Here is a 26,397-nt window from a genome sequence, read left to right on the forward strand (position 1 = left end):
AACAAAGTGAAAATATGAAAAATGAACCTCTAAGGACAATAGTCATCAAACATGCATATTAATTTATGCTCTTAAAAATGATTCTTAGTCAAGAGCCACTCATAAACTAAGAGAAACTCTTATAATAAGATCTATATTATTCTTTGAAAAAAATTGAGAATAACATGTGAAAAATCATTTCTTTTCTCTTGAAGTTATGGGATATCCTATACTGGTGATGAGTTCATTCCATCATACATTGAGAGTAACAGAAGAAAAATCTCTTTTCTCTCTAGAATTAATATTTATCAATAAAGCATTTGCTGCTACAACCAGTTATATAATATAATGAAACCAGAAAAAAAAAAAACAAGTTTCTTAACTTAACCACCAATATCTCCCAAAGATTCTAGTATGTATGCTTTGGGCATCTTCCATGAATGAGACATATAATGACTTGGCCAATTAAATTCCATATGCAAAGAACACTAGGTAGCTGTAAGAATCTTCAACTCCTACATGATCTTTTGTACATATTCCTAGCAATTTCCATAACTGAAACATACATATTGATGCAGGTGGCTAAATTTCATATGCTAACCATAGAAAGATGTTACCTAGCATCAATTAAAAAATTCCTGACCTCCCTTGCCGGAGTTCCAGTGTACAATGCCTGTGGGAATCTAGTTGAGGGGATGATGGGATTAAGGGGATTATTTGGCGGCTGCCCCTGCGGAGGGCACTGCATATTGCTACCCACACCAAAATAAAATAAAATAAAATAATTATAAATTTAGAACTTGTTGAGCAACACTAGCATTATCATAGTTAAATGCAATTAAAAATATTTTAAAAATATTCATTAAGATTTGGAAACTGGGAAAGCTCTCAATTCAACATGTACAAGCAACGAAAATCATTTGACAAATAGCATGTACCTATTTTATTTTAAAATTTTCAAAAAAAAGTTGTAGTGATCAAATGCAAGAAATAATCACCTTTAAAAAGGGGACGGTCAAATCTGGGTGCATATTCCTGCCAAGAACCTCAAGCTCCAATGAAAGATGACGCATCTGTAGAATTTTACAATATCAGGCTAATAGCATTAGAAAAGAACTGGATCCTTGTTTGGAATTAGGAATGGGAATAAATGGAATTGGGAATCCAGCATAGTTCCCGTTCATTGAGAATGGGAATGGTTCACTCCTACTCAAGTGCTTAGATCATTCAAGTAGGAATCAGAATCATTAGGAGGCATACGTATTTTTGCTTATTGTTATTGGGAGAAAAGAAAAACAATATTGCCATTTTTGAGGCATACAAACCCATTCCTCCCACCTGGACTGACATTCTCACAACCCCTTAGTGTTTCCCAATCCAAAATTGCAGGAATGGCAATCCAGGTTTAATGGTGGGACCCACTGGGAATGATTCCAACATGCAAGTCCCCAATGCTGGGCTCATTCCCATTCTAGGTGCATTCCAATTCCCATGGATTGATTCCTGCATACCAAATGTGGCCTAGAAGAATATAAATGTGCAATATTGCAAGAACAACCTGACAAGGCAGTGCAATCTATTCATGCATGAAGTAAAATGAAAGAATAAATCAAGTGCTCAAGGGAATTAAATATATTCAAATAAAACCTCATGTATGAATCAATTATAAATGAAATTAAAAATAAATAAGAATTTCTTTTTTACAAAATATGCTTCTTAGATAGAGCAATCTGAAAAAAAAATAAAAGAATAATGGTGTCGCTGGGCCAAGGCTCCTTTTGCAAGGGTGTGGGGAGCCTTATCCCTGCTTTTATGTAGAGCAATCTATTTACCCTAAACAGCTATCAAATCTAGCATACAATCATCATACCGGTTCCTCCAGCAGTGGTAATATTTTACGGGCTACTCCAATGTAGGAAAGCATGGCAGCCAGCAGAACTGACACACGGGGATTAACATTCAAATGACGCAATTGCCGACATATGGAATCAATTATATAATCTGAATTTGCCACAACTAAGTGCCCTACCTGCAGGAGATTTAAATTACAGTCAGGAATACAGGAATCTATAATATACAAGACTTGCAGCTGGTAAACTCACTGTTGGAAAGCCAGATGTTGCAGAAAGGATGTGTAACACGGCATCAGCAGCACTTCTAATTTGATAGTTTGAGCAAGTAAGATTCTCAAGCAATAGATAAAGAGATGAATGAAGGAATTGGCTAGAATCAAAACATTTTCCAAGGCATATATTAAAGATGCCTATTCCATCAATAATAACCTGCAGGAGAAAATTTATGTCTACATCAATACATCGAGAAATTGATCACATACTCAAAAGATTGAAGAGATTATATCAGAATTGACAAAGAGAAATGCAATTTCCTGATGTAACATGGCAACATCTTGGAAGAAGTGCAAAGTTATTTCTTCAGCTTTGCCATCAGGTCCTCGAATATTAGATTTACACTCCATTGGAAGATTCCACACTTCAGGGGACAAATATTCATGCAAAATGCTGCCAACACAATCAATCAAGCAATTACTTGCACTCCCTTTCTGATAAACATTCCAAAAAGATTCAGAAAGCACATCATGATCAAATTTGTCAGGCTGACTTTCAGAACATGCTGGATTGTATTCCTGCATTTCTTCCTTTCTTATCCTGGACTTCCCAAACATCCTTGTGTAAATATCGATAGCCTGATCTGACATACCAAATATAATCTCATTCAGAATACATGCTGCAGTACTTGCCTGACGCAGCAACTGTCCTGAACCAGTTCTTTCATACCAAGACTGCCAACCTTCATCGCCGCTTTCCTTCATCCGAAGCTCAGAAACCAATTTACGCAAATAACCAAGAGGAATATCAGTAATGATTGATAAACACCCTTCAGTTCTAAAGCCTGCCACAAGCAATAAAAGAGATACCTGGAATAAGTATGGTGCACAAAAGCTACACATTTAAACAAAGAATTTGGGTTATACAGTCAACATAACCTGAAATCACAGATAAACCTACAAGTCTAAGAATTCCAGCAAGGGCCTTGTATAACTTCTGACTACCAACATAAACAAACCAAGGAGGCATGCGTGGAAGCTCATACTCCTTCAGCATATTTTCCATAATGATATCTTTGTGTTGGAATTGTGAGACCTCAGATGATGCAGGATTCATAATAGCCTGGTCATCACTGCTAAAACCTAAACCAGATTTTAACTCACTGACAGACTGCAGATACCCTGCTGACAATGATCTTGCTGAAAGAAGCTTGTCAAGAGAACCAGCAAACACTGAGTTTGGACTCAGGCATTGGGCAAAAACACCCAAAAATTGGGCAGCAGTTATCTACATAACCCAATAAAAACAATCAGCAACCGTCAAATAAGCAGACAGAGATCTGGCAGTTCAAACCACAGGCTGCAAAAAACACAACATAAATTTTGAACAATAAAATAGAAAGATGGGAAAAACATGATACGGTTAGTGAATTGGACTAAACATCCAGATGTACCCTTTTTCCTTCTTTTAGTAATTTTTATCTTATTTAACTTAAGACATTTCAATTAGTTTTTAGTGATTTCACACTCATTAGTCCTTTCCTGTTACTAATTTTAAAACTCAAAATTTAAGTACTTTTTTGTATGATACATGGTGGGGCATTATGTACCCTTCTGCACCCAAGTACTTAAAATTTGATTTTGATCATTTTGATGGAAAGTTCAATGGTCTCAATTTACAGAAAATTTGATTCCAATTTTGATATAAAGAAATGATGGTATTTATAGTAAATGATGGAAATTTACAATGAAATTTTGGGAAGTATTAAAACAGATTAATATGGATAACTTGGAATACAAATAAATTTAGAAAATGTATACATCACAAATTTTCAGGGGGTATAAAAATTGCATATCCCGAAGCAAGCAAGGCAGTAAAGAACATTTAAAATAAAATAATAAGGCCATAGTTAAATAGTTGGATAAGTCTTGTAATTGGGTAAGGGTTAATTGGGAATTGGAAAGGACAAAGTAGTAAAACAAGGGTGAGAAGGCATTTTAATTACATCAGTTAGATTTGCTCAATGACCCTCAATCGAGTGGTCCCTTTCTTATATAGAAGTCATTTTCCCTAATTACAATATCTTCTAATTACAGCATCTCCTAACATTAAGCATCCTAATTACAACAACTCCTAACATTAAGCATTGACCCCTAATTCATGAAAGATATTTACAGATCTGTTTCCTAAATAACTATATAACAATTTATGGTAGGTTTGACAGATTTGTTTCCTAAATATATGTAGAACAATTTATGGTAAGTTTGTTTCTATCCTACTAACAACCCCTCCCCCCCACCACCCCCCAAAAAAAAAAAAAAAATTGATGCTGGTCGATCAAGAAGCATCAATTTGCCAACAAAAAACTGATGACGTAGTCATGTCGTAGCTTTGGTGAAACGTCCGCTATCTAAAGGTCACTTGAGACATGTGGAAGAGAGATAACCTGAGTATCGACAACTTCCCGAATAGAATAACAATCCACCTCGATATGTTTGGTACGCTAGTGATAGACAGGATTTGTAATGATTTGAATAGCACTTGTATTATCAACATGAAGAGTGGGAGTAGACTGAGGAAAACCTATTTCAGCAAGTAAGCTACATAGCCACACAATCTTTGAGCAGGCTGCCAAAATGGCACGGTACTCACACTCGATAGAATATTTGGAAACACGATTATGTTTCTTACTCTTCCAAGAGATAAGGATATCACCAAGAAACATACACCACCTAGTGACAGACCGGCGAGTATTAGGACATCCTGCCCAATTAGCATTGCTAAAAGCCACAAGGTGAAGAGGAGTCCTAGTAGAGAAGAACAAGCCATGGTGAGAGGAACCCAGGAGATATCGAATAATTCGGCGGACCACTACAAGAAGAAGGTGACGAGGAGATTGCATAAATTGACTAACTTACTGGACAGCAAAGGAGATGTCAGGTCGTGTAATAGTGAGATAATTGGGACTATCAATTAACTGTCGAAACACCATGGGATCAGGAAGGAGTTCCCCCTCCTCACGTTGATACTTGACATTCACTTCCAAAGCGGTATCCATTGAAGAGGAGTCTTGCAAACCAGACAACGAAATCAAGTCTTCCATGTATTTATGCTGATGTAGGAAAACCCCAGATGAATCGGACTGAACTTCCAAACCAAGGAAATACTGGAGAGGACCAAGATCCTTCATATGGAAGGAATCATGAAGATGTTGCTTGAGTTGATCAATGAGAGCAGAATCTGTCCCAGTGATGACAATGTCGTCGACATAAACCAGAAGAAGAACGCTACCAACAGAAGTCGTACGAAAAACGAGGAATCATACTGGCTTTGGATGAAAGAAAACCGAAGTAAGGTAGCCCGGAACTTATCAAACTAGGCCCAGGGAGCTTGTTTCAAACCATACAGAGAGCGCTTCAGCTTACACACATTCAACATTGACGACGAGCAGAGGCCAAGAGAAGGTGTCATGTAAACATCTTCCTGTAAATCACTGTGAAGAAATGCATTTTTTACATCCATCTAGCAAAGGGACCATCCCTGAAAGGCTGAAATGGCAATAATAGTATGCACCGTGGTCATTTTAGAGACAAGAGCAAAGGTCTCCTCATAGTAAACCCCATACTCCTGGCGATTACCAAGGGCAATCAAACGAGCCTTATAACGGTCCACAGACCCACAGGCTGAAGTTTCATACAAAAAACCCACTTACACCCAATTAGCTTGATATGAGAAGGACAAGGGACCATGCCCCAAGTCTGATTTTCTTGAAGAGCTTGAAGTTCTTCCTGCATAGCCTTTCTCCAGCACTCATGTTTACCAGCTTGTGAGTAGGAATTAGGAATCGACACAGTTGATAAGGTAGCCATGAAGGAGGTATGAAGGAAACCATACCTATCTGGTGGATGAGAAGCACGGCCAGATCGTTGAGGAGGATGCAAAACAGGATCAAGATCAGGTGGCAGATTAGACTCAGGAAGGGGTAGAGTTGGCCGACGGCGTTTATACACAAAACCAGGCTTGAAGCGTTCAGGAGGGCATATCAAATCATCAAAGTGAGGAAGAACAGAAACTACAGGAGACGATGTAAGAGAACTAGGAAAGACACATTGATGCTCAAAGAAAATGACATTACGAGATATATGAAATTTATTGGAGGAAGCATCATAGCACACAAATCCATTTTGCGATAAGTTATGTCCCATAAAGGCACATTTCACAGATTGCGCAGAGAGTTTGTGACGTTGATGCGGAGGTAGATGCACAAAACAGACACAGCCAAAAGTGTGTAAGTCAAGAAAGCTAGGGTGTTGTTTATGTAGACAATAGCATGGAGAGTCGAAATTTAGCACTTTAGAAGGCAACCTATTAATCAAATATACTGCTGTAGCTAAAGCTTCAACCCAAAATTTAGGAGGAACAGAAGATGCAAGTAACAAGGTCTTAGCAACATCTAACAAATGTAAATTTTTGCGCTCAGCCATGCCATTTTGTTGAGGCGTATAAGGACATGAGTGGTGAGAAATAATACCTTTGTGATGAAGAAACTCAAGAAATTCATGAGACATATATTCTCCACCAAAATTAGATCGTAAAGTCTTAATGCTAGTGGTAAATTGATTCTCAACATATGCTAGAAACTATTTGAAAACAGCAAAGACTTTAGACTTATAGCGCAGAAAAAATACCCAAACATACCGACTATAGTCATCTATGATGTCACAAAATATTTATAATGAGCATGACAAATGACGGGAGTAATTCCCCATACATCACTATGAACTATGTCAAAGCAATTCTTTGCCCTACTCCCGGAAGAAGGGAAGGGAAGAATCTTACTTTTTCCGATTTTACACGTAGAACAATCAAAATACAAAGCATGAGGCAAAGAAGAATCTTTTTTCCCAAAAAACCAAAATTCAACTAATGAGATAAAACAACATTGTTTGGATGGCCTAAACGTTTGTGCCATACTTCACAAATATTGGAAACAGTAGTACAAGCCAAAGAAATGATACTAGGAATGGAAAAGTATAATGGAAATAGTCTCCCAACTTTAGGCCCCTTCACTATTGTCCTCCCCGACACTAGATCCTGCACATGACAACCATCACGAGAAAACTTAACATTATAATTATCATCCACTAATTGTCCAACTGATATAAGACTCGTAGAAAGCCCATGTGATACAAAAATATTAGTAAGTGATGGTGCAATATCACCAACCCCAGTAATCGGTAGAAGATGGCCATTAGCAACTTGAATATTAGAAGAACCAGTCTACTGACAAACATTGCTAAGCATATCAGGAGAACTGGTCATGTGATTGGATGCAGTTGAACCAACAAGCCAAGATTGAGAGGGTATAGTACCCTTACCTTGCAGCCGTAAAGAGGAAAATGCTGATACAATTATTTGCTGGACCATTTCTGGTGTAAGGGCAGGTGTAGCAGCAGTGGAAGGTGACACTAGAGCGAGATTTTGAGTGCTGGTCACCCCATCCGAAGTGTGGCCAGTAGCAGTAGCATGATAAGCATTCACAAGTCGGTTTTGAGGACGTGTTGGGCATTCTTTGATTATGTGCCCCTTCTGTTTACAGTAGCTACAGAACTTTTTAGCACAATGGGCAGCAATATGCCCATAATCTTTGCAACTGTAGCATTGAACCGTACGCATGTCTTGACCCCTCCCCTTGCCTTGAGCAGCATATGCGACAACATTCTCTTGCAGAAGCGAAGATTGAGTAAAAAGACATTGTTCCTCTCGAAGAAGTGCTCCAAAACACACATCAAGAGATGGTGAAGGATCCCTGTGCATCAGGTTGGAGCGAATAGACTCGAATTCTGGCCTTAGTTTCATTAAAAACTGGTCTCTTTTTCTAGCTTCATGGACTGCTTGAACAGCAGAGAGAGACTCGGCCAACATGTTGGCATATACAATGTCGGAAAACTCAGCCCAAAGAATTTGAAAACCACGGAAATATTCCTGAACAGAGAGTGTACTTTGGGAATAGGCAGCAAGATCAGTTTCAAACTGAAATCACCGGGCGAAATGATCTTGATGATAGACCTTTTTCAAGTACTCCCACATTGATTTAGCCGTCTTGTAAGGCCTTAAATTGAGTATAAGCAGTGGATCAACAGATCCAAGAATCCAAGTCATCACGCGAGCATCTTTCACCTTCCATTGAACCAACTTCGTAGGATCGGTACGTGCTGGATCACTCCCATCAAGATGACCCCACAACGCCTTTCCCATGACAAAAAGTTGAAACTGAAACTCCCAGGCAGCATAATTCTTCCCTGTAAACTAAGTTTGAAAGACTTCTGAGTTGGAGTTGTTAGACAACTAGAATCTCTTGAAATTCACCAAAAAAAACAGCAAACCAGATTCCGCACCCAAGAAACCAAAAAACCAAAGCCTAGAACAACGAAAATTGGACCAAAGACAAGGTTGATTCAGAGTGTGGCTCTGATACCATGTCAGATTTGCTCGATGACCCTCAATCGAGTGGTCCTTTTCTTATATAGAAGTTATTTTCACTAATTACAATATATCCCTTAATTACAATATCTTCTAATTACAGCAACTCCTAACATTAAGCATCCTAATTACAGCATCTCTTAGCATTAAGCTTTGACCCCTAATTCAAGAAAGATATTTACAGATTTGTTTCCTAAATAACTATACAACAATTTAAGGTAGGTAAAGGTTTGACAGATTTGTTTCCTAAATAAATGTAGAACAATTTATGGTAAGTTTTTTGCCTATCCTAGTAAAAAACATCATCATCATCCACCGAACCGTGAATGCCCATCATAGACTGAACACCATTTCCAACATTGAAATTGAAGAGAAAATGTCAACTGGAGAGGACATTAAAAAGGGAATTTGCAACTTTTATAAAGCTCTTTGTTGGCCTAACAAGGCTTAATCTCGTTTTGATGATAACAAATTAAGGTTACTAATTGTGCTTTCAAGATTAAATTTCAGGTATTATGGTTTTCACAAGCACAATGGTTAAACCTGATGAAGATTGACTAAAGGTTAACTTAAAGTCGCAAGTCATGAAGAATACAAGTTTTCTGAAGCATTGATCAAGCTTGCAAGATGTCAAAGTTATACGACATGAAAACTTAGAATTTAAATGTATTTAATGTTTCTTAGAGTCTCATGTAAGTACTCTTAGACTCAAATTTGTGACTGAAGCTCTTAGGAATTTATACTGGACTTAGAGACATGATTTAGAATATGGAAATACTTTAAGTCCAAAATACTTTTCAAAGTTAATATAAACAAGTTTTGGATTCAAAATATGAAAAGCACTGTGTTGCATAGTGTTCAAGCGACCGAGGTTTAGAGCTCAGGCGACTGAATTGCTACTGCCAGTGTGGAAGAAATCAAAACTTTAGTTCAGGCGACTGACCTCACGAGTTCAGGTGACTGAATGACTACTGCCAGTTCTGGAGCGCTATTTTTAAATAGGTCAGGTGACTGAACGTATGGTTCGGGCGACTGAAGTCTGTGTTTTAAACTTTCGAACAGTGCTGATTTCTTTCCAAAATTGAAAGATATGATTTCCAAATTTGAGGAAAATGGTAAGATTTCTTCCTAAACTAAGGGTTATTATCTTTGCATTAGGGCAACCAATACGCACATATACACAAGCATACTTACGATTATACTCCAAATTTCTTCTTGAAAAGCTGCTGTGCGATTTTCTCAAAGCCCTAATTGTCTTTTTAATTTCTCTTCTGAAATTCTTATACTACAAATTAGAAACCCTTTGATTTCGCATTGAGCTTCAATTGAAATTTTCTGATTAAGAGTGCATAGTTTTTATTATTGTACAAATTATGCTCTGCTGTGAGAGTATTCAAATTATACGAACAAATTGATTTGCTGTTTTTGCAATCTGACGACTTGGGGATAGAGTTGTTGCCTAGCGAGAGGGTGTTCTTGTTAGAGAGGGGTCACCACCTTCCAACGGAAAGAGGCTGCTCCACCTATTGAACGGAGTGGGTAAAGGAAATCCTCACAGCAAGTGACTGGGGGCAAAGACGTAGGCGGTAAGCCAAACCTTGTAAAAAATTGTGTGTTCAATCTTCTTTCCCTAACTCTTTTTAAATTCTGCACGTATAAACTGCTGTGTATGTTTTAAGGTTATTGGAAAATCTGTTGAATGCTGAGATTTGATTGAAATTTATTTTGAGCAATTAAATTGGTTTATTGATGATTTGTATTGTTTAAGTTTCCAGTTGAAATTCAGACAAGTGCTGACACACTGAATTCAGTTTTGGTTGGCTGAGGTAAAGCTATTGTGTTTGGTTGATTATTTAAGCGTAAGAGGTTAACTTGCCTGAGTTATATTATTGAATTTTGTCTTAAATACATACTTAATCATTGTTTTAATTCGTGGTTGATTGTTGAACTTGCTGACAGCAAAATTCAGATTCTGATTTTCAATTTCATGTATACCTAGGATTGTCTATTGGTATAGTACCGTTCGTTCCTTAGTTAATCGAGATTGTGATTTATATATCATAAAAGGTTTAAAATAAACTGAGCTTCCGCGTAATAATTTTTAAAATACCCAATTTACCCCCTCTTGGGATTACACCATTACTTTCACTCTTTACTCTGAATCCAAAAGCTGGAGAACTGTAGTGGACGAAATTGATTTCAAGTCTCTCAGCCCCTCCACTGTAGAGTGGCTTGAGAGACCCTTTGAGGAAGCTGAAATCCTCCAAGGCATTGGAGATTGCAATGGAGACAAAGCGCCAGGGCTAGACGGGTTTTCCCTTTCATTCTTTCAATCAAATTGGGGTGAGCTTAAGCAGGCTTTCACTAACACTTATGAGGAATTATTTAGATCAAGAAGATTTTTTGCAGCATCAATGCCACTTTCCTTACCTTTATCCTGAAGAAACCTGGAGCAACCAACATTAAGGACTCTTGTCCAATTAGCCTGGTGGGAATTATCTATAAAATCGTTGATAAAGTACTTGCAATGAGGCTTAAAAAACCCATTTCGAAAGTCATTGGGAAATATCAACACACCATTGTGGTGGGAAGACAAATCATGGATGCAGCCCTAATAGCTAATGAGGTAGTGGATACTTACTGGAGGGAAAAGAAAAGTTGAGTGGTGTGCAAAATTGATATGAAGAAAGCATTAGATTTCATATATTCTGTTTTATTTCTACTTATCCTAAAGCCTCTAGATTCCAAAATTTCTCTCCATAATTCTAACTCAACCTCTACTCCGTCCCTAGTTTCGTCAATTAATACAATATCATCTGCAAACAACATACACCATGGAACCTCCTTTTGAATACTCTTAGTCAATTGGTCCATCACTAAAGCAAAAAGATAAGGACTCAAAGCAGATCCTTGATGTACACCTATGGCAATTGGAAATTCTCTAGTTTCTCCATCTATAGTCCTTACACTAGTCATTACTCCATCGTACATATCCTTAATGACATCGGTATACCTACAACATACACCCTATCTTTCTAAAACCCACCATAGAACTTCCCTAGGTATCCTATCGTATGCTTTCTCAAGGTCAATAAATATCATATGCAAGTCTCTCTTCTTTTCCCTAAACTTTTCCATTAATCTTCTTAAAAGATAAATAGCTTCTGTGGTAGATCTCCCAGGCATAAAACCAAATTGATTTTCTGAGATCTTCGTTTCTAACCTTAATCTTTGTTCAACTACCCTTTCCCATAGTTTCATCGTATGACTCATAAGTTTAATTCCACGATAGTTATTACAATTTTGAATATCTCCTTTATTTTTGTATATAGGTATTAAAGTGCTTTTCCTCCATTCATCTGGCATTTTCCTAGTTTTTACAATTGTATTAAATAAATTAGTTAACCATATAATTCCGTTATCACCCAAGCACTTCCAAACTTCAATTGGGATGTTATCTGGTCCCATAGCTTTCCCATTTTTCATCTTTTTGAGTGCAAACTTAACTTCGTTAACTCTAATTTTGCGAATAAATCTTATATTTTTAGTCTTTTCCTCATTTGACAATTTTAAGTTTAAGCCTTCTATTTGGTTTTCGTTAAACAACTTACTAAAGTAACTTCGCCATCTTTCTTTAATATCTTCATCCTTAACCAAGACAATATCATCCTCACTTTTTATACATTTTACATTTCCTGAGTCCTTGCTCTTCCTTTCTCTAACTTTAGCAAGTTTAAATATATCTCTTTCCCCTTCTTTTATACCTAATCTATCATACAAACTATTAAAGGATTTATATTTAGCTTCACTAACGACCCTTTTTGCATCTTTTCTTGCCTCCTTATATTTTTCAAAGTTATCTTTGTTTCTACATTTTTGCCACGTTTTATACCAAATTCTTTTTGTCTTTATGATTTTTTGTACATCTTTATCCCACCACCAACTCTCTTTGCTATTCGAGAATCTTCTCCTTGATTCACCTAAAATCTCTTTTGCTATCTTTTTAATAGAGCTAGCTAATCTATTCCAAAGAGTATTTGTATCTATCCCATCCTCTAAGGTCCAATCCCCATCTTGGATCATTTTATCTTTAAATTTTATTATATTTTCTCCTTTTAGGTCCCACCATCTAGTTCTCCTACATTGGTTTGTTTTATCCTTTTTCTTCCATTTTTTAATACATATATCTAACACTAAGACTCTATGTTGTGTGGTTAGGCTTTCACCGGGAATAACTTTACAATCCTTGCATGATAAACGATCTACCCTCCTAGTTAAAAAAAAATCTATTTGACCATGGATGACTTGCATGATTTCATCAGGAATGATTTCACTTTCTGTATCAGGTTTCAAGTGTGGAGGGAGGACAACATTTATTTTTGGCATGACTTGTGGTGCAATCAAGAAGCTCTTACTGTCCTATTTCCAGCCATCTATAACTTGGGAAGTAATAAAGATACCTGGGTTAGTCAACACCTTCAAACCTCATATCAGGGGCTCTTTTAGAACATCGCCTTCCTTATAAATGTGGATGGTTGGGAACTCAACCAGCTCACAGATTTCTACAGCTTTCTCTACAGCTACCAACACTATAATAGCACCAATCTCTCTATTTGGACCTTAGATGTGAAGGGGACCTTGACCATTAGATCCTTCTATAGGGAGCTCTTTCCTTTGGTGTCAAACAACTTTATTTTCCCTTGGACTCAAATTTGGAAGACTTTGGCCCCAACAAAAGTTGCTTTCCTTGCTTGGGAGGCAGCCCATGGTAAGATTTTGACCATGGATGACTTGCAAATAAGGGGTCTGTCAGTTGTCAATTAATGTCCCCTTTGCATGGTTGAAATAGAATAAGTTGAGCACATCCTCCTTCACTGTGCTAGGGCAATGACTCTCTGGAATACGGCAGGCATTGTCTCTAATCTGACGAAGGTGGGTTATCTCTAACTATGGGAAGGGAACTCTTGGCCTAGAATGCGATTTGGGCCACAAAGGCAAAGAAAAAGGTTTTGTATTCTATTCCCCTCGCAATTTTATGGTGTTTGGAGAGAGAGGATTAGGCGAGTGTCAATAAATTCATCCTCAACAATTCAAATCAGCAAACAACACTGGTTAAATGCAGTTAATAGCTGGGAAAGTAGGACTGTCATTAATGATTTTGGTGTAATCTTTGATTTGTGTGATACCCCATAGTGTGCTTGATAAGTGTACCATGGGTTGACATCTCCCTGATGCCTCTTCAATATGGTTTCCTTTACTTATAAAATAAAATAAAATAATAATAACAAGGCCATAGTTAAATAGTGGGGGTAAGTGTTGTAATTGGGTACCAGTTAATTGGGAATTGGGAGGGACAAAATAGTAAAACAAGGTTTTTAATAGCATTATAATATTAGTAATAATAATAATAATAATAACAATAATAATAAGGGGCTATGATACTGCAAAGGTGTTCATTAACTGGTTAGAACCTAAAGGAATGCATTACCACACCCTATTTTTCTATGTTAGTAAATGGTTCTCCTGAGGGGTTTTTTAAAGGAGCAAAAGGGTTAAGACAAGGAGATCCTGTCTCTCCTTATTTGTTTGTGATGTTTATGGAGGATTTTACAAGGCTCTGAAAGCATGCTATTGTTCATGGTCAGTTATTATATCACTCAAAATGTAAGAAAATCAGTTTGCTAAATTTTTGATTTGCTGATGACTTACTTATATCGGCAAAGTGAGACTGGAATTCAGTAAACTGTATTGAAAGCATTTTGCAGCTGTTCTACATGATTTCTGGGTTGAAGTGCAATGAAGAGAAGTTAGAATTGTTCTATTCTGGTTTAACTGTCAATGAAGCTGAAAGATTACCTCAAATTCTTGGTTTCTCCATTCGCCAATTACCTGTGAAATATCTTGGTTTGCCTCTCAGTTCTAAGAAAATTGGTGCTATGGACTCTGAGATCTTGACTGAAAACGTGAATACCAACAACAAAACCAAGCCTTAAGTCCCACTAGGTGGGGTCGGCTATATGAATCCTTTTCCGCCAATTTATGCGATCAAGGACCATTTCTTTTAACAGATTCAGGGCTATAAAATCCTTATTCCCTATCTCATTCCAAGTTATTTTAGGTCTAACCCTACCTCTTCTACTGCTCCCCCATAGTAACTAACTCACTCTTCCTCACTGGCACACTACGTGGCCTACGTTGCAAGCGTCCATACCATTTCAGTCGTCCCTCCCTTATCTTATCTTTTATAGGAGCTACACCTAACTTACCGCGAATATGTTCATTCCTCAATTTATCTTTCAGTGTTATACCACTCATCCATCTAAGCATTCTCATATTGGGCAACTAATAAAGGCAGTATTAAGAGTATTCACTCATATTGGGCTTCTACTGTTTGGTCTCCGAGATCAGTTGTTAAAGAGTTGGAAAGGAAATTTAAGTCTTTCTTATGGAAAGGAAATGACTGGAATACAAGTGCTCATAAAGTAAAATGGTTTGATGTTTGTAAACCATTTGAAGGTGGGTTAAGCTTAAAGTTACTGTCAGAGTGGAATATTGCAAATATCTTGCAGTGGATTTGATATCTGTAACTCAAAGCAATTCTTATGGGTGATTTGGGTTCATACGTACAAAATAAAGGATCACAACTTCTGGGAAATTAAAGAAAGGCCTGATGATTCTTATATATGGAAGATGGTATTAAGACATAGATTAAAGGCTTATCATAATGTACAATGGACATGGGGAATGGTAAATCAGTGAGTATGCTTTTTGAAGATTGGAATCCAAGAGACCCATTTTTTCATCTTATGGTCCCTCCATTCAAAATGATATGGGAATTTTTAATGTTGGAAAGCTAAGTACATTCATTACTGGAAAGCAATGGATTTGGCTGAGGAGTAGAAAAGTAATACAACAACAACAATAACAGCAACAATCCTTAAGGAGTAGAAATGTAATGACCTGATAAATTCAATTGTTGTGCTTCCTAATGATGAAGAGGGTGATAGATTGTGTCGGAAACTTTCAAAATCTGGCAGGTTTACTCTATATTCAGTCTGGAAGTATATCAGGGTAAAGAACCGAGTGGCTCCATGGTCTGAGGTTATTTGGTTCAAAAAATCTATCTTAAAGCATTTTTTGTATGTTGGTTAGCAATAAAAAATGGAATGCCTACTCTTGAGAGACTGGGTATATGGAAACTAATGGAATGCCTACTCTTGAGAGACTAGGTATATGGAAACTAACTAATGATATTAATTGTAAGCTTCGCAGCTGTAACATTGAGACTAGAAACCATTTGTTTTTTGAATGTGGTGGTACAAAACATGTATGCCAAGGGATCCTTGCAGCCTTGGAAGTCCATTATTCTACTAGAAGCTAGAAGGAAGACATACAATGGCTATCAGGTCTCAGTAAGTCAGTTTATGATGATTTATCAAGGCTGGATGGGCTTCTTCTGTATACAGTTCGTGGAAGTGGAGGAATTCTATCATTTTAACTGGGAATCCACAAAACTTGGAATTGGTCATAAAGCAAGCAGTGTTAGATGTTAAAATCAAATCTTGTATCATAGATTGGATTGTTTTTGTTTTTCCCTTTTTAAGAAGGTTCATCTGTTTGTATAAGGCTCTTAACCTTTTTTTCCCCCATTGGTAATAAATGGTTCTTCCATGTTTCCAAAATAGTAATAAGAGGGTATGCCTAGTTTAGGGCTTCAAAATAATGGTGAAGTGATGACATATGCTTAGTTAGGGCTTCAAAATTCATTTTTCTTCCAATTTTTTTCATCAAAACTAGAGCTACTGTGCCAAATTTACAGAAAATTTTGAAATTTACTGAAATTTCAAAATTTCGGTCAAATATTTTCAAAAACAAACCTGAAAGCGAGTTTCCATTTGATACCCTCTGAAACTTGAATGTTCAACCAAAATTTCAATGTTTCACCACAATTTAAGTCCTTGTCAGCATCTTGCCATACCAACAAATGGAACTAAAAAAATCACCCCCAGTAAAAAGATCTTTTAGAATTTCAAAATCTGCAGTTGCCATTTAGAATTTTCAAAATCAATACCTTTCAGCAAAATTTTCACATAAGGTCAAAATATTTCTACTAGGAGTGTGGCTCACAAAAATGAAACTAGGGGAACAAGCTAAAAATAGAAGTAGCCAAAAAGAAAACATCATCTATACCATTTCCATTCATGTTTATAAACTAAAAAGGTTCTTGAATTGCCCAGTTCCTCACAAACAACAAGGGAATCTCAAAATGATCAACTCTAGGACTACATGAGTAACCTTAAATTGAATGCATAATAATGAATTCGAGAAAGCACAGATAAAGTACACAAGTTCCCAGATAGAAGCTCATCACTTTCTTCTCCTTATTTTATTTCTCTTTTTTAGGAAAAGAGAAAACATTTTATTCAAAGGAAAGGGAATTTACAAAGCAGAGGACCAGCAGTCCATGCATCAAAGAATAAAATATGATACATACATACATACATATATATATATATATATATATATATATATAAGCAAAATCATATGATAATCAATGTGGTAAATGTTAAATTACCACTTTACCTAAAAGATTAAGCTGTTAGGTCAACAACGTATATCAGGCTTTAACACTCCCCAGCACGTGCAGCCCGACAGCATGTGGAGAGAGACACACACGATACATAACACCCAATACAGGGAATATAACAAATTTTTTTTTTTAAACACCACAAATGTGGGTGTTGAGTAATTAAGTAAAATGGAAGACCTAAACACAATGATACGTCTCTCCCCCACTATTTATAATATATGCAAGTACAATAGGAATGACCATAATACCCTTACTAACTCATACTTATTACTAACAAAACTCTTAACACATAATAATAATGCAAAAGGACTAAATAACCATTAACACTGCCCCTCAAGTTGGAGCATGTATATATAAATATATATATATATATATATATATATATATATATATATATCATATGCTCCTAGCTTGTTACAAATGAATTTCACATGAGCACTTCTCAAGGCTTTAGTGAACAAATCAGCAAGCTGAAACTTAAACTTCACATTAGTGGTCGTAATGAGCTTTTGTACAAGTTTATCTCGAATAAAGTGGCAATCAACTTCAATGTGCTTTGTCCGCTCATGGAAGACAGGGTTGAAGGCAATGTGAATAGCAGCTCGATTACCACACAGCAACTCCATAGGCTGAGAATGTGGAAAAATCAGTTCTTGCAACATGTTCTTCAGCCAAACAAGTTCACATGTAGTGTGCGTTATAGCCCTATACTCTAACTCAGCACTCAACCTGGCAACCACAGTTTGTTTCTTACTTTTCCAAGACACCAAATTACCACCAACAAAGATACAATACCCATTTATGGATCTTTGATTGGAAGGTGATCCGACCCAATTTGCATCTATATATCCCTAAATATGGGTGTGACCCTGATTCTGATATAAGAGACCTCACCCTGGTGCATCTTTGAGATATCTCAAAATGTGAATTACCATATCCCAGTGACTTGTTCTCAGGGAATCGAGAAGCTGACTCACAACACTTGTTGCAAAGGATATATCTAGTCGAGTGACCCTGAGATAATTCAACTTTCCAACAAGTCTTTGGTACCGACCTGGGTTAGGTAACAAATCACCCATATCTGGCATTAACTTACTATTGGGATTAATGAATGTATCAACAGGTTTGGATCCCAACAGCCCCGTCTCATCTAAAAGATAAAGAACAAACTTCCTCTGTGAAAAAACAATTCCCACACAAGATCTCAATACTTCTATACCCAAGAAGTACTTCAATAATCTCAAGTATTTGGTCTGAAACTTACATTGTAGAAAAAGCTTTAGATCCTAGATGCCATGATCATCATCACTAGTGATATCAATGTCATCCACATATACAATAAGCAAAATACCGCCCAATGGAGTATGACAATAAAATTCAGAGTTATCTACGACACACTAATGAAGGCCAAACTCAAGTACTATAGCACTAAAATGGAGAAACCATGCTTTTGGAGATTGTTTTAATCCATACAATGACTTCTTGAGCCGACATACCAAGCCTGTCTCCCCTTGAGCAACAAACCCAAAGGGTTGCTCCATATATACCTCCCTATGATGATCACCATGTAGGAAAGCATTTTTTCACATCTAACTGATGTAGAGGCCAATGACAAATGGTGGCTAAAGAAATGAACAAACCAACTGAGGCAAGTTTAGCAACTAAAGAGAATGTGTTTGAATAATCAAAACCATACACGTAAGTATACCCCTTAGCAACAAGGTGGGCCTTCAAACGAGCCACTGAACCATCAAGATTGACTTTCATAGTGTACACCCAGCAACAACCAAGCACAGACTTATTAGGAGGAAGAGGTACAAATCCCAAGTATCATTATCATGTAGTGCACACATCTCTTCAACCATTGCCATCCTCCACCCAAAATGGGATAGGGCTTTAGAAATAGATCTTGGAAGAGCAGCATAAGACAGAGTACTAACAAAACAGTAACAAGAGGGTGACCAGAAATCATAACAAACAAAATTAGACTCAAAAAAGGTGACATCAAACTAGATGAAGATGCAGGAGGTTTGAGCACAGATACTAGGTTTGGATCTAGAAGGCAATGCATAGGAAGGGACTCATTAAGGTCAACAAAACTCAAGGAATCAGAGTAGTATGGTGTAGCCTCAAAAATGATGACATCAGTGGAGACAAAGGATCTATGTAAAGTAGGACTATAACATCAATATCTCTTTTGAGTATAGGAAGAGCCTAGAAAAATACATTTGATAGCATGAGGATCCAACTTATCCATTCCTAGAGATAATTGAGGGACAAAGGACACACAACTAAATATACAAGGAAGTAGAACAAAGGAGCCTTACGAAAGATAACTAAATATGGGATTTTACCACCACGGATAGAGGATGACATTTCATTGATGAGAGAGCAAGCTGTGAGCACAACATCACTCCAAAAGACTTCTAGAACATTAATTTGATACAATAGGGTATACGTGACTTCAAGAATATATCTATTTTTCTGCTCTGCAACTCCATTTTGCTGTGGAGTGTGGTCACAAGAGGATTGATGGATCATACCAGAGTTAGTCATATAAGTACTGAATTGGGTATTGAAGTACTCCTTAGCATTATCACTATGAAGTATCCTGACTGACATATCAAATTGAGTCTTTATTTGGGAATAGAAAGCACAAAAATATCAAACAACTCGAAACAATCTTTCATTAAATATAACCATGTCATCCTAGAGTAGTCATCAAAAAATGTAACAAAGTACCGAAACCCCAACTTTGATGGCACACGACTAGAACCCCAAATATCAGAATGGATAAGCATGAAAGGATTAACCACCCATTTGTTGACCCGATGAGCAAAGGTAACACGATGATGCTTACCCAATTGACAGGACTCACACTCAAGATTAGACATAGAACTCAATGTAAGAACTAGTTGTTTCAACTTGTCCAAGGACGGATGACAAAGGCGACAATAGATTTGAAGTAGTATAGCTGCAACTATATAGGCAATGGGTGGAGAAGGTGACTTAAAGTAGTAAAGTCCACAAGCCTCACATCCTGTGCTAATTTTCTTTCCCATCTTTAGATCCTGAGTAACCACAGAATCAGGGAGGAATGTGATAGAAGATTTAGGAATGTATAAAGCAGAAGAAAGAGAGATAGAAGGATTAGGACTTACTGTTCCTATCCCTTTAACAACAATAGTGGACCCATCGGCAAGGGTAATTTGAGGGAGATTTTTAGGATATTGGAGATTAGAAAAGAAGTTGGTTGCACCTGTTATATGGTCAGTGGCAGCAAAATCGATAATCCAAGGACTAGTAGGAAGGATACCAGATGACATGCAGACTGTTAAGTTGTGGGCTAATAATGTATATCAAGCTTTAACAGTAAAGATCATCAGTCACTTCCAAAATGAGAGAAAGGAACTCCTGTAAAAGAACCCATTACTAATGCCCAAAAGAGGCATAAAAGACCACACTCTCCCAAAGAAAACATACCATGAGAGTTGACCCAATAAAATTCTCCAATTCCTCCCAAGCCAAATGCACCACACCATGTTTTGATGTAAGTTAAAGAAAAACACTACAAAATACTAGCATCTTTCCTTTTGCCAAAGCCTCAAAATAAAATAAGAAACATCTCTAACATTCTTACTCTATAATGTTAAAAAGATAATTCATAATCTTCAAGTAAAATAACTATGCAGAAAAAGAAGGGTAGTTGTCTCACTGCTCTGCTTCCACTAACACATAAAGATCAAGTGATAAAGCATTATTAGGCCTTGTTATCTACAGACAATCAATGGTATTAATTTTATTCAAAATCACGCACCAAGGTAAGAATAAAATTATTCACAAGGACAATCATATGGGGACCTAACAACAACAACAAAAAACAAGCCTTAAGTCCTACCAAGTGGGGTCAACTATATGAATCTTTTTCTGTCAATTCACACGATCAAGGGTATTTCCTCATCTAGCTTAAGAGCTATTAGATCCTTTCTCACTACCTCATTCCTAGTTATTTTAGGTCTATCCATACCCCTTCTACTACCAATAACAATAACTAACTCACTCCTGACTAGAGCACTACTTGGCCTACATTTCAAATGGCCAAACCATCCAAGTCAACCCTATCTTATCTTATCTTCTACCGGTGCTATGATAACCTTATTGCGCATATTTTTGTTCCTTAACTTATCCTTTAAAGTTATACCACTCATCCATATTAGCATTCACATTTCTGTGAATCTTACTTTTTGGATGTGTTGTTTCTTAGTTGCCAAAAATTCTGATTCATAAAGCATGGTTGGTCTTATACCTGTCCTACAAAAATTTTCTTCTAATTTTACGGTGTTCTACAATCACACAGCACGCCTCAAACACTCCACCATTTTATTCAACGGTTCTAACCTACTTTAACTTGATGTATTACATCCTCTTTGATCTCTCCCATTGCTGTATGATAAACTGTTAAAGCTTCGTATACATGGTTGGCCCACAACCTAAAAGCTTAAGATTTTAGGTAAAGTGGTAATCTAACATGGTATCAAAGCTGGTTACCAGGAGGTCCTAGGTTCTAGTCTCGTTGCCCACATTTTTTATGTGGAGTTCAAAAAATAATTATATTCCATATAATGGGTGTTATCTATTGTGTGTGTATCTCTCCACATGCTGTCGGACTACACGTGCAAGGGAGTGTTAAAGTTTGATATACATTGTTGGCCCACAACCTAAAAGCTTAAGCTTTTGGGTAAAGTGGTAAGCGTAGAACCTTGACGTACCCCTACTGTGATTGGAAATTCTTTAGACTCTCCTCTAGCAATTATAACATTTGTAATTACTTTACAGTACACATACTAAATGACATTAGTATATCCATTGCATACTACCTTCTTTCCCAAAACCCACCAAAGGACTTCCTCTAGTACTCTATCATATGCTTTCTCAAGGTTAATAAAAAAGCATATGCAAATCCCTCTTCTTTTCCCTAAACTTTTCCATTAATATTCTCAAAAGATGAATAGCTTCTATTGTTGACCTTCTAGGCATAAAATCAAATTGTTTATCTAAGACCCTCACTTCTAACCTTATTCTTCGTTCAATTACCCTTTCCCACACAGCTTCATCATATGACTAATACGTTTGATTTGCAATAGTTATTATAGTTTTGAATATCACCTTTGTTTTTGTATTATGGTATCATTGTTCTTGTCCTCCACTCCTCAGGCATTCTCTTGGGTTTTAATATACAGTTGAAAATATTTGTTAACCATACCATTCAAATATCCCCTAAAAATTTCCAAACTTCAATTGGGATGTTATCCGGTTATATAGATTCCTCAGTTTTCATTTTTTTAACACCACCTTTACTTTAGTGACTATAGTTTTATCGATATTCTCATTTTTTTTTTTTTTTTGTCTTTTCCTCATTTTTCAAATCTAAGTTCAAATTTTCAATTTGATTTTCATTAAATAGCATAACAAAGTATCTTCGACACCTCTCTTTTATATCTTCTTCTTTATCTAGGACATTATCATTCTCATCCTTTATACATTTTACTTTTCTTAAGTCTTCGCACTTTCTTTCTCTAGCTCTAGCAAGTTTATATATGTCCCTTTCTCCTTCTTTTGTATCTAGCCTAGAAAATAAATTATCATAAGCTCTATGTTTAGCTTCACAATGGTCTTTTTTTTTTTTAATTTTATAGAAAAAGAAATTCATTAGATAAAGAAGGAATTTACAAGCAGGAGAGAAGACATCTCCTTAGTAGTGTCTGATAAAATCCTCTAGAAAACTAAAAAAAGAAAATTGCAAAAATAAAAAATGACAAAAGAAACTAAGACACCCTAAGAAGAAACTTCCAATCACGCTGAACATATGATGAAACACACATTCGCTTGAAATTTCCATAGCCAAAAGAATCTTTTACCACATCAACCAATATGGTAACTTCTTCCCTGCAAATATACGCAAATTACGCTCCTTCCACAAGCCCTGAAACACTGCAAATAAAGCACAGTTCCATAATGCAATTCCTTCCTTCTTCCTCCCAAACACCACAAAAGAAATTGCCAAGAACTCCTCCACTAGTCTAGGACAAACCTAACTTTCTTCAAAGTAATTGAATAACTTGTTCCAAACCTTCCATGCAAATTTGCAGTGCAGGAAAAGGTGTGAAATGGACTTTGAACAATTAAAGCAAAGCACACATATATTAGGAAGGAGAGCTTTTGAAGGTCTGCTTATTTGCAACAAGTCATTAGTATTTACCCTATCAAGCACAACCAATCAAAGAAAAGCTTTGATTTTAGGGTGAATTTTTCAGCTTCCATATAACCTTGTAAAGAGGAAAAGAGAAATTTGTCCCAACCAAGAATCCAACAAAAGATTTACGAGAATAGACTCCCAAAGAATCCAACAATCAATATTGGCTATCATTTTTGGAAGATACCCTACAATTATTCAACATAATCAATAGTTTCCCCATCATTCAAGGCTCTCCTGAAGTGATAATCCCATGAGGATAGAGGACTTCCCGAATCCACTCTAAACAAAGAAAATGGGATCATTTTGCCTTGAGCTCAAGCAAGAAAGGTGAGGAAAAGATGTGGCAAAACAATATTCCCCATCCACAGATCTTTCCAAAAACGAATATTATAACCCTTACCCAAAACAAATTTATTATGGGAAATAAAGAGAGGGTAAATATGAGATATAGCTTTCCATGGACTTCCTGAAGAGCATCTAAAACCCAAATTAGTATCCCATCCATTCCCATCAAGTCCAAATTTACTTTTGATAACTTCATGCCACAATGATGAAACCTCTAGCAGGAACCCCTAGAACCATTTAGGCAGAAGAGCCGTGTTACTAGACTCCAAATTTCTGGGACCCAAACCAACCTCCCTCTTAGTCCTACAAACCACCTCCCAACTCACCAAATGATCCCTAGAACCCACTAGCCCTAACCAAAAAATATCTCTTATAATTCTTTCAATCCTACTAGCGACTCCCAATTGAACTCTAAAAAATAGAAAGAAAATACAACGAGACACTAGAAGGACGGGCTTGAATTAGAGTAATCCTGCCTCCCAAAGAAAATTGGCTCCCTTCCACCCATCTGAACATTTGGACACTTTCTTCACCAAAGGATCCCAAAAACTAGATGATCTAAAATTACCTCCCAAAGGAACCCCTAAATAGGACAACAACCATCCTAGCTCAGCACACCCAACTTCCATGGGTAAATCCCTAACACACACTGCAGGCACGTTAATAACTGCAGTACCACTCTTACCCAAGTTAACCTTAAGCCCTGAAACCCTTTCAAAGATTTGAAGGAGCCCCAAAATATTAATGAAATAAGGCTTATGATCCTCTAGAAAAAAAGATAGTTTCATTCGCAAACTGAAGGTGCGACACGGCAATCTCCTCCCTACCCACTTTAAGGCCTTTCACTAAATGTCCATCCACTGCCCTATCAACAATCCTACTCAAACATCAGCCACTAGCACAAACAAAAATAGAGAAAGATAATCTCCTTATCTAATCCCCCTTGTGGCCTTAAACCAAGATTTGGGCTCACCATTCACTATCACTGCAAAATTCACATTAGGCATACAACCTTTCATCAATCTATGCCATCTCTCTCCAAACCCCTTCCTCACAAAAATTTTATCCATAAAGTTCCAACTAACTCTATCGTAAGCTTTTTCGAAGTCCAACTTACAAACAAGCCCCTTCTTCTTCCTCTTCTTAACATCCTCAACAGTTTCATTTGCAATCAGGATTGCATCCAAAATCTATCTACTTCCCACAAAAGCACTTTGGGCCTCAGAAATAGTCTTATCAAGCACCTCATTTAACCTCTCAGCTAGCACTTTGGTGATTATTTTATGAACACTCGAAACTAGACTAATCTAATCGGTCTATAGTCAGAGATCTTGATAGACTGACTTTTCTTAGGCACTAAAGTTAAAAACACAGAATCATTACTCCTACTTAAAACCCCATTCCAATAGAATTCATTGAAAACCTTCATTAGGTCATTCTTCACCACTACCCAACAATCTTGATAAAAAGCTAAACTAAAACCATCTGGCCAAGTAGCTTTATCCCTCTCCATCCCAAAAACGGTATCCCTACTTTCCTCTTCCTTAAAAGATCTCTCTAACCAATCTATCCTATCAACAGGCAAAGGATCTCACTTTAGCCCTTCCACCATTGCTCTACCCTCATCCTCTTAAGTATATAGATTATAATAAAAATCAGTGATCTTAGAGACAATTACATTAGAATCCGAGATAATAACCCCCTATCCACCTAATGATTTTTCTTTTTTCTTTTTTCTTTTTCTTTTTTTTTTTTGTCTCTTTATACTTTTCAAAGTTTTCTATGTTTCAAAAATTTTGCCATATTTTCTACCATTTTTTTTTTGTATCTTTACGGATTTTTGCACATCTTGATCCCACCACCACCACTAGCTACTGCCTAAGAATCTTCCTCTAGATTCACCTAAAATCTCTTTTACTATCTTTTTAATAGAGTTAGCCATCCTATTCCATAATTTGTTTGCCTCTTCCTTATACCTTATTCTCCAACCCCCTCTTTGATCATTTTATCTTTAAATTTTACACTATTTTCTCCCTTCAGGCTCCACAACCTAGCCCTCTTGCACTGATTTATTTTGTTCTTTCTCTTCCACTTCCTAGTACATATATCTAATACTAAAACTCTATCTTGTGCTGTCAAGCTTTCCCTTGGATAATTTTACAATTTTTACAAGATAAATGAAACCCCTCCTAGTTAAGAAAGAATCTACTTTACTTTTATTTTGTTCACTCTTGAAGGTTATTAAGCGTTCTATTTTCTTAAAGCATGTAATCTATATAACCAAATCATAGGACATGGAAAAGTCTAAAATCGAATTACTAGGTTTGTTTTATCTCCATATCCATGACCTCCATGTATCCACTCATAGCCTTTATTGTTACCAATGCATCCATTCAGATAAGCTCCCATGAATGTTTTTTAAGACCTTGATATCCCTTGTATAATACTATTCATATCCCCCCAAAACTATTTTTTGAGGTTTCTTGCCAATCCCAGTCCATAAATCATACGTACCAAAAATATCAAAACCCCTAATTCTCTTATCCTAAGAACAATAAACGTGACAAGAATCAAGAACTGAACTCAAGAAAGTAAAACCATAGACTTCCTCATCATTCAGATTACGAAGAAAAAAAAACAAGATTTAAAGAAAGATTAATATCATCTTGATCATTAAA

General features: G+C 36.6%; 1 protein-coding gene across 1 annotated transcript in view; it reads right to left on the reverse strand.

Annotated features, from left to right (window-relative positions):
• The window catches only part of LOC131154857 (uncharacterized), a 110,852-nt gene that overhangs the window by 15,605 nt on the left and 68,850 nt on the right, over positions 1-26,397 (reverse strand). The window contains exons 10-14 of the mRNA XM_058107647.1: positions 2,984-3,332; positions 2,348-2,889; positions 2,082-2,261; positions 1,850-2,008; positions 978-1,052 (exon numbers count right to left, since the gene is read on the reverse strand). Coding sequence (XP_057963630.1) covers positions 978-1,052; positions 1,850-2,008; positions 2,082-2,261; positions 2,348-2,889; positions 2,984-3,332 — 1,305 coding nt within the window. The remainder of the gene's footprint in view (positions 1-977; positions 1,053-1,849; positions 2,009-2,081; positions 2,262-2,347; positions 2,890-2,983; positions 3,333-26,397) is intronic.

The sequence above is a fragment of the Malania oleifera genome, chromosome 5 (genome assembly GCF_029873635.1).
Source record: "Malania oleifera isolate guangnan ecotype guangnan chromosome 5, ASM2987363v1, whole genome shotgun sequence".
NCBI classification, from domain to species: Eukaryota; Viridiplantae; Streptophyta; class Magnoliopsida; order Santalales; family Ximeniaceae; genus Malania; species Malania oleifera.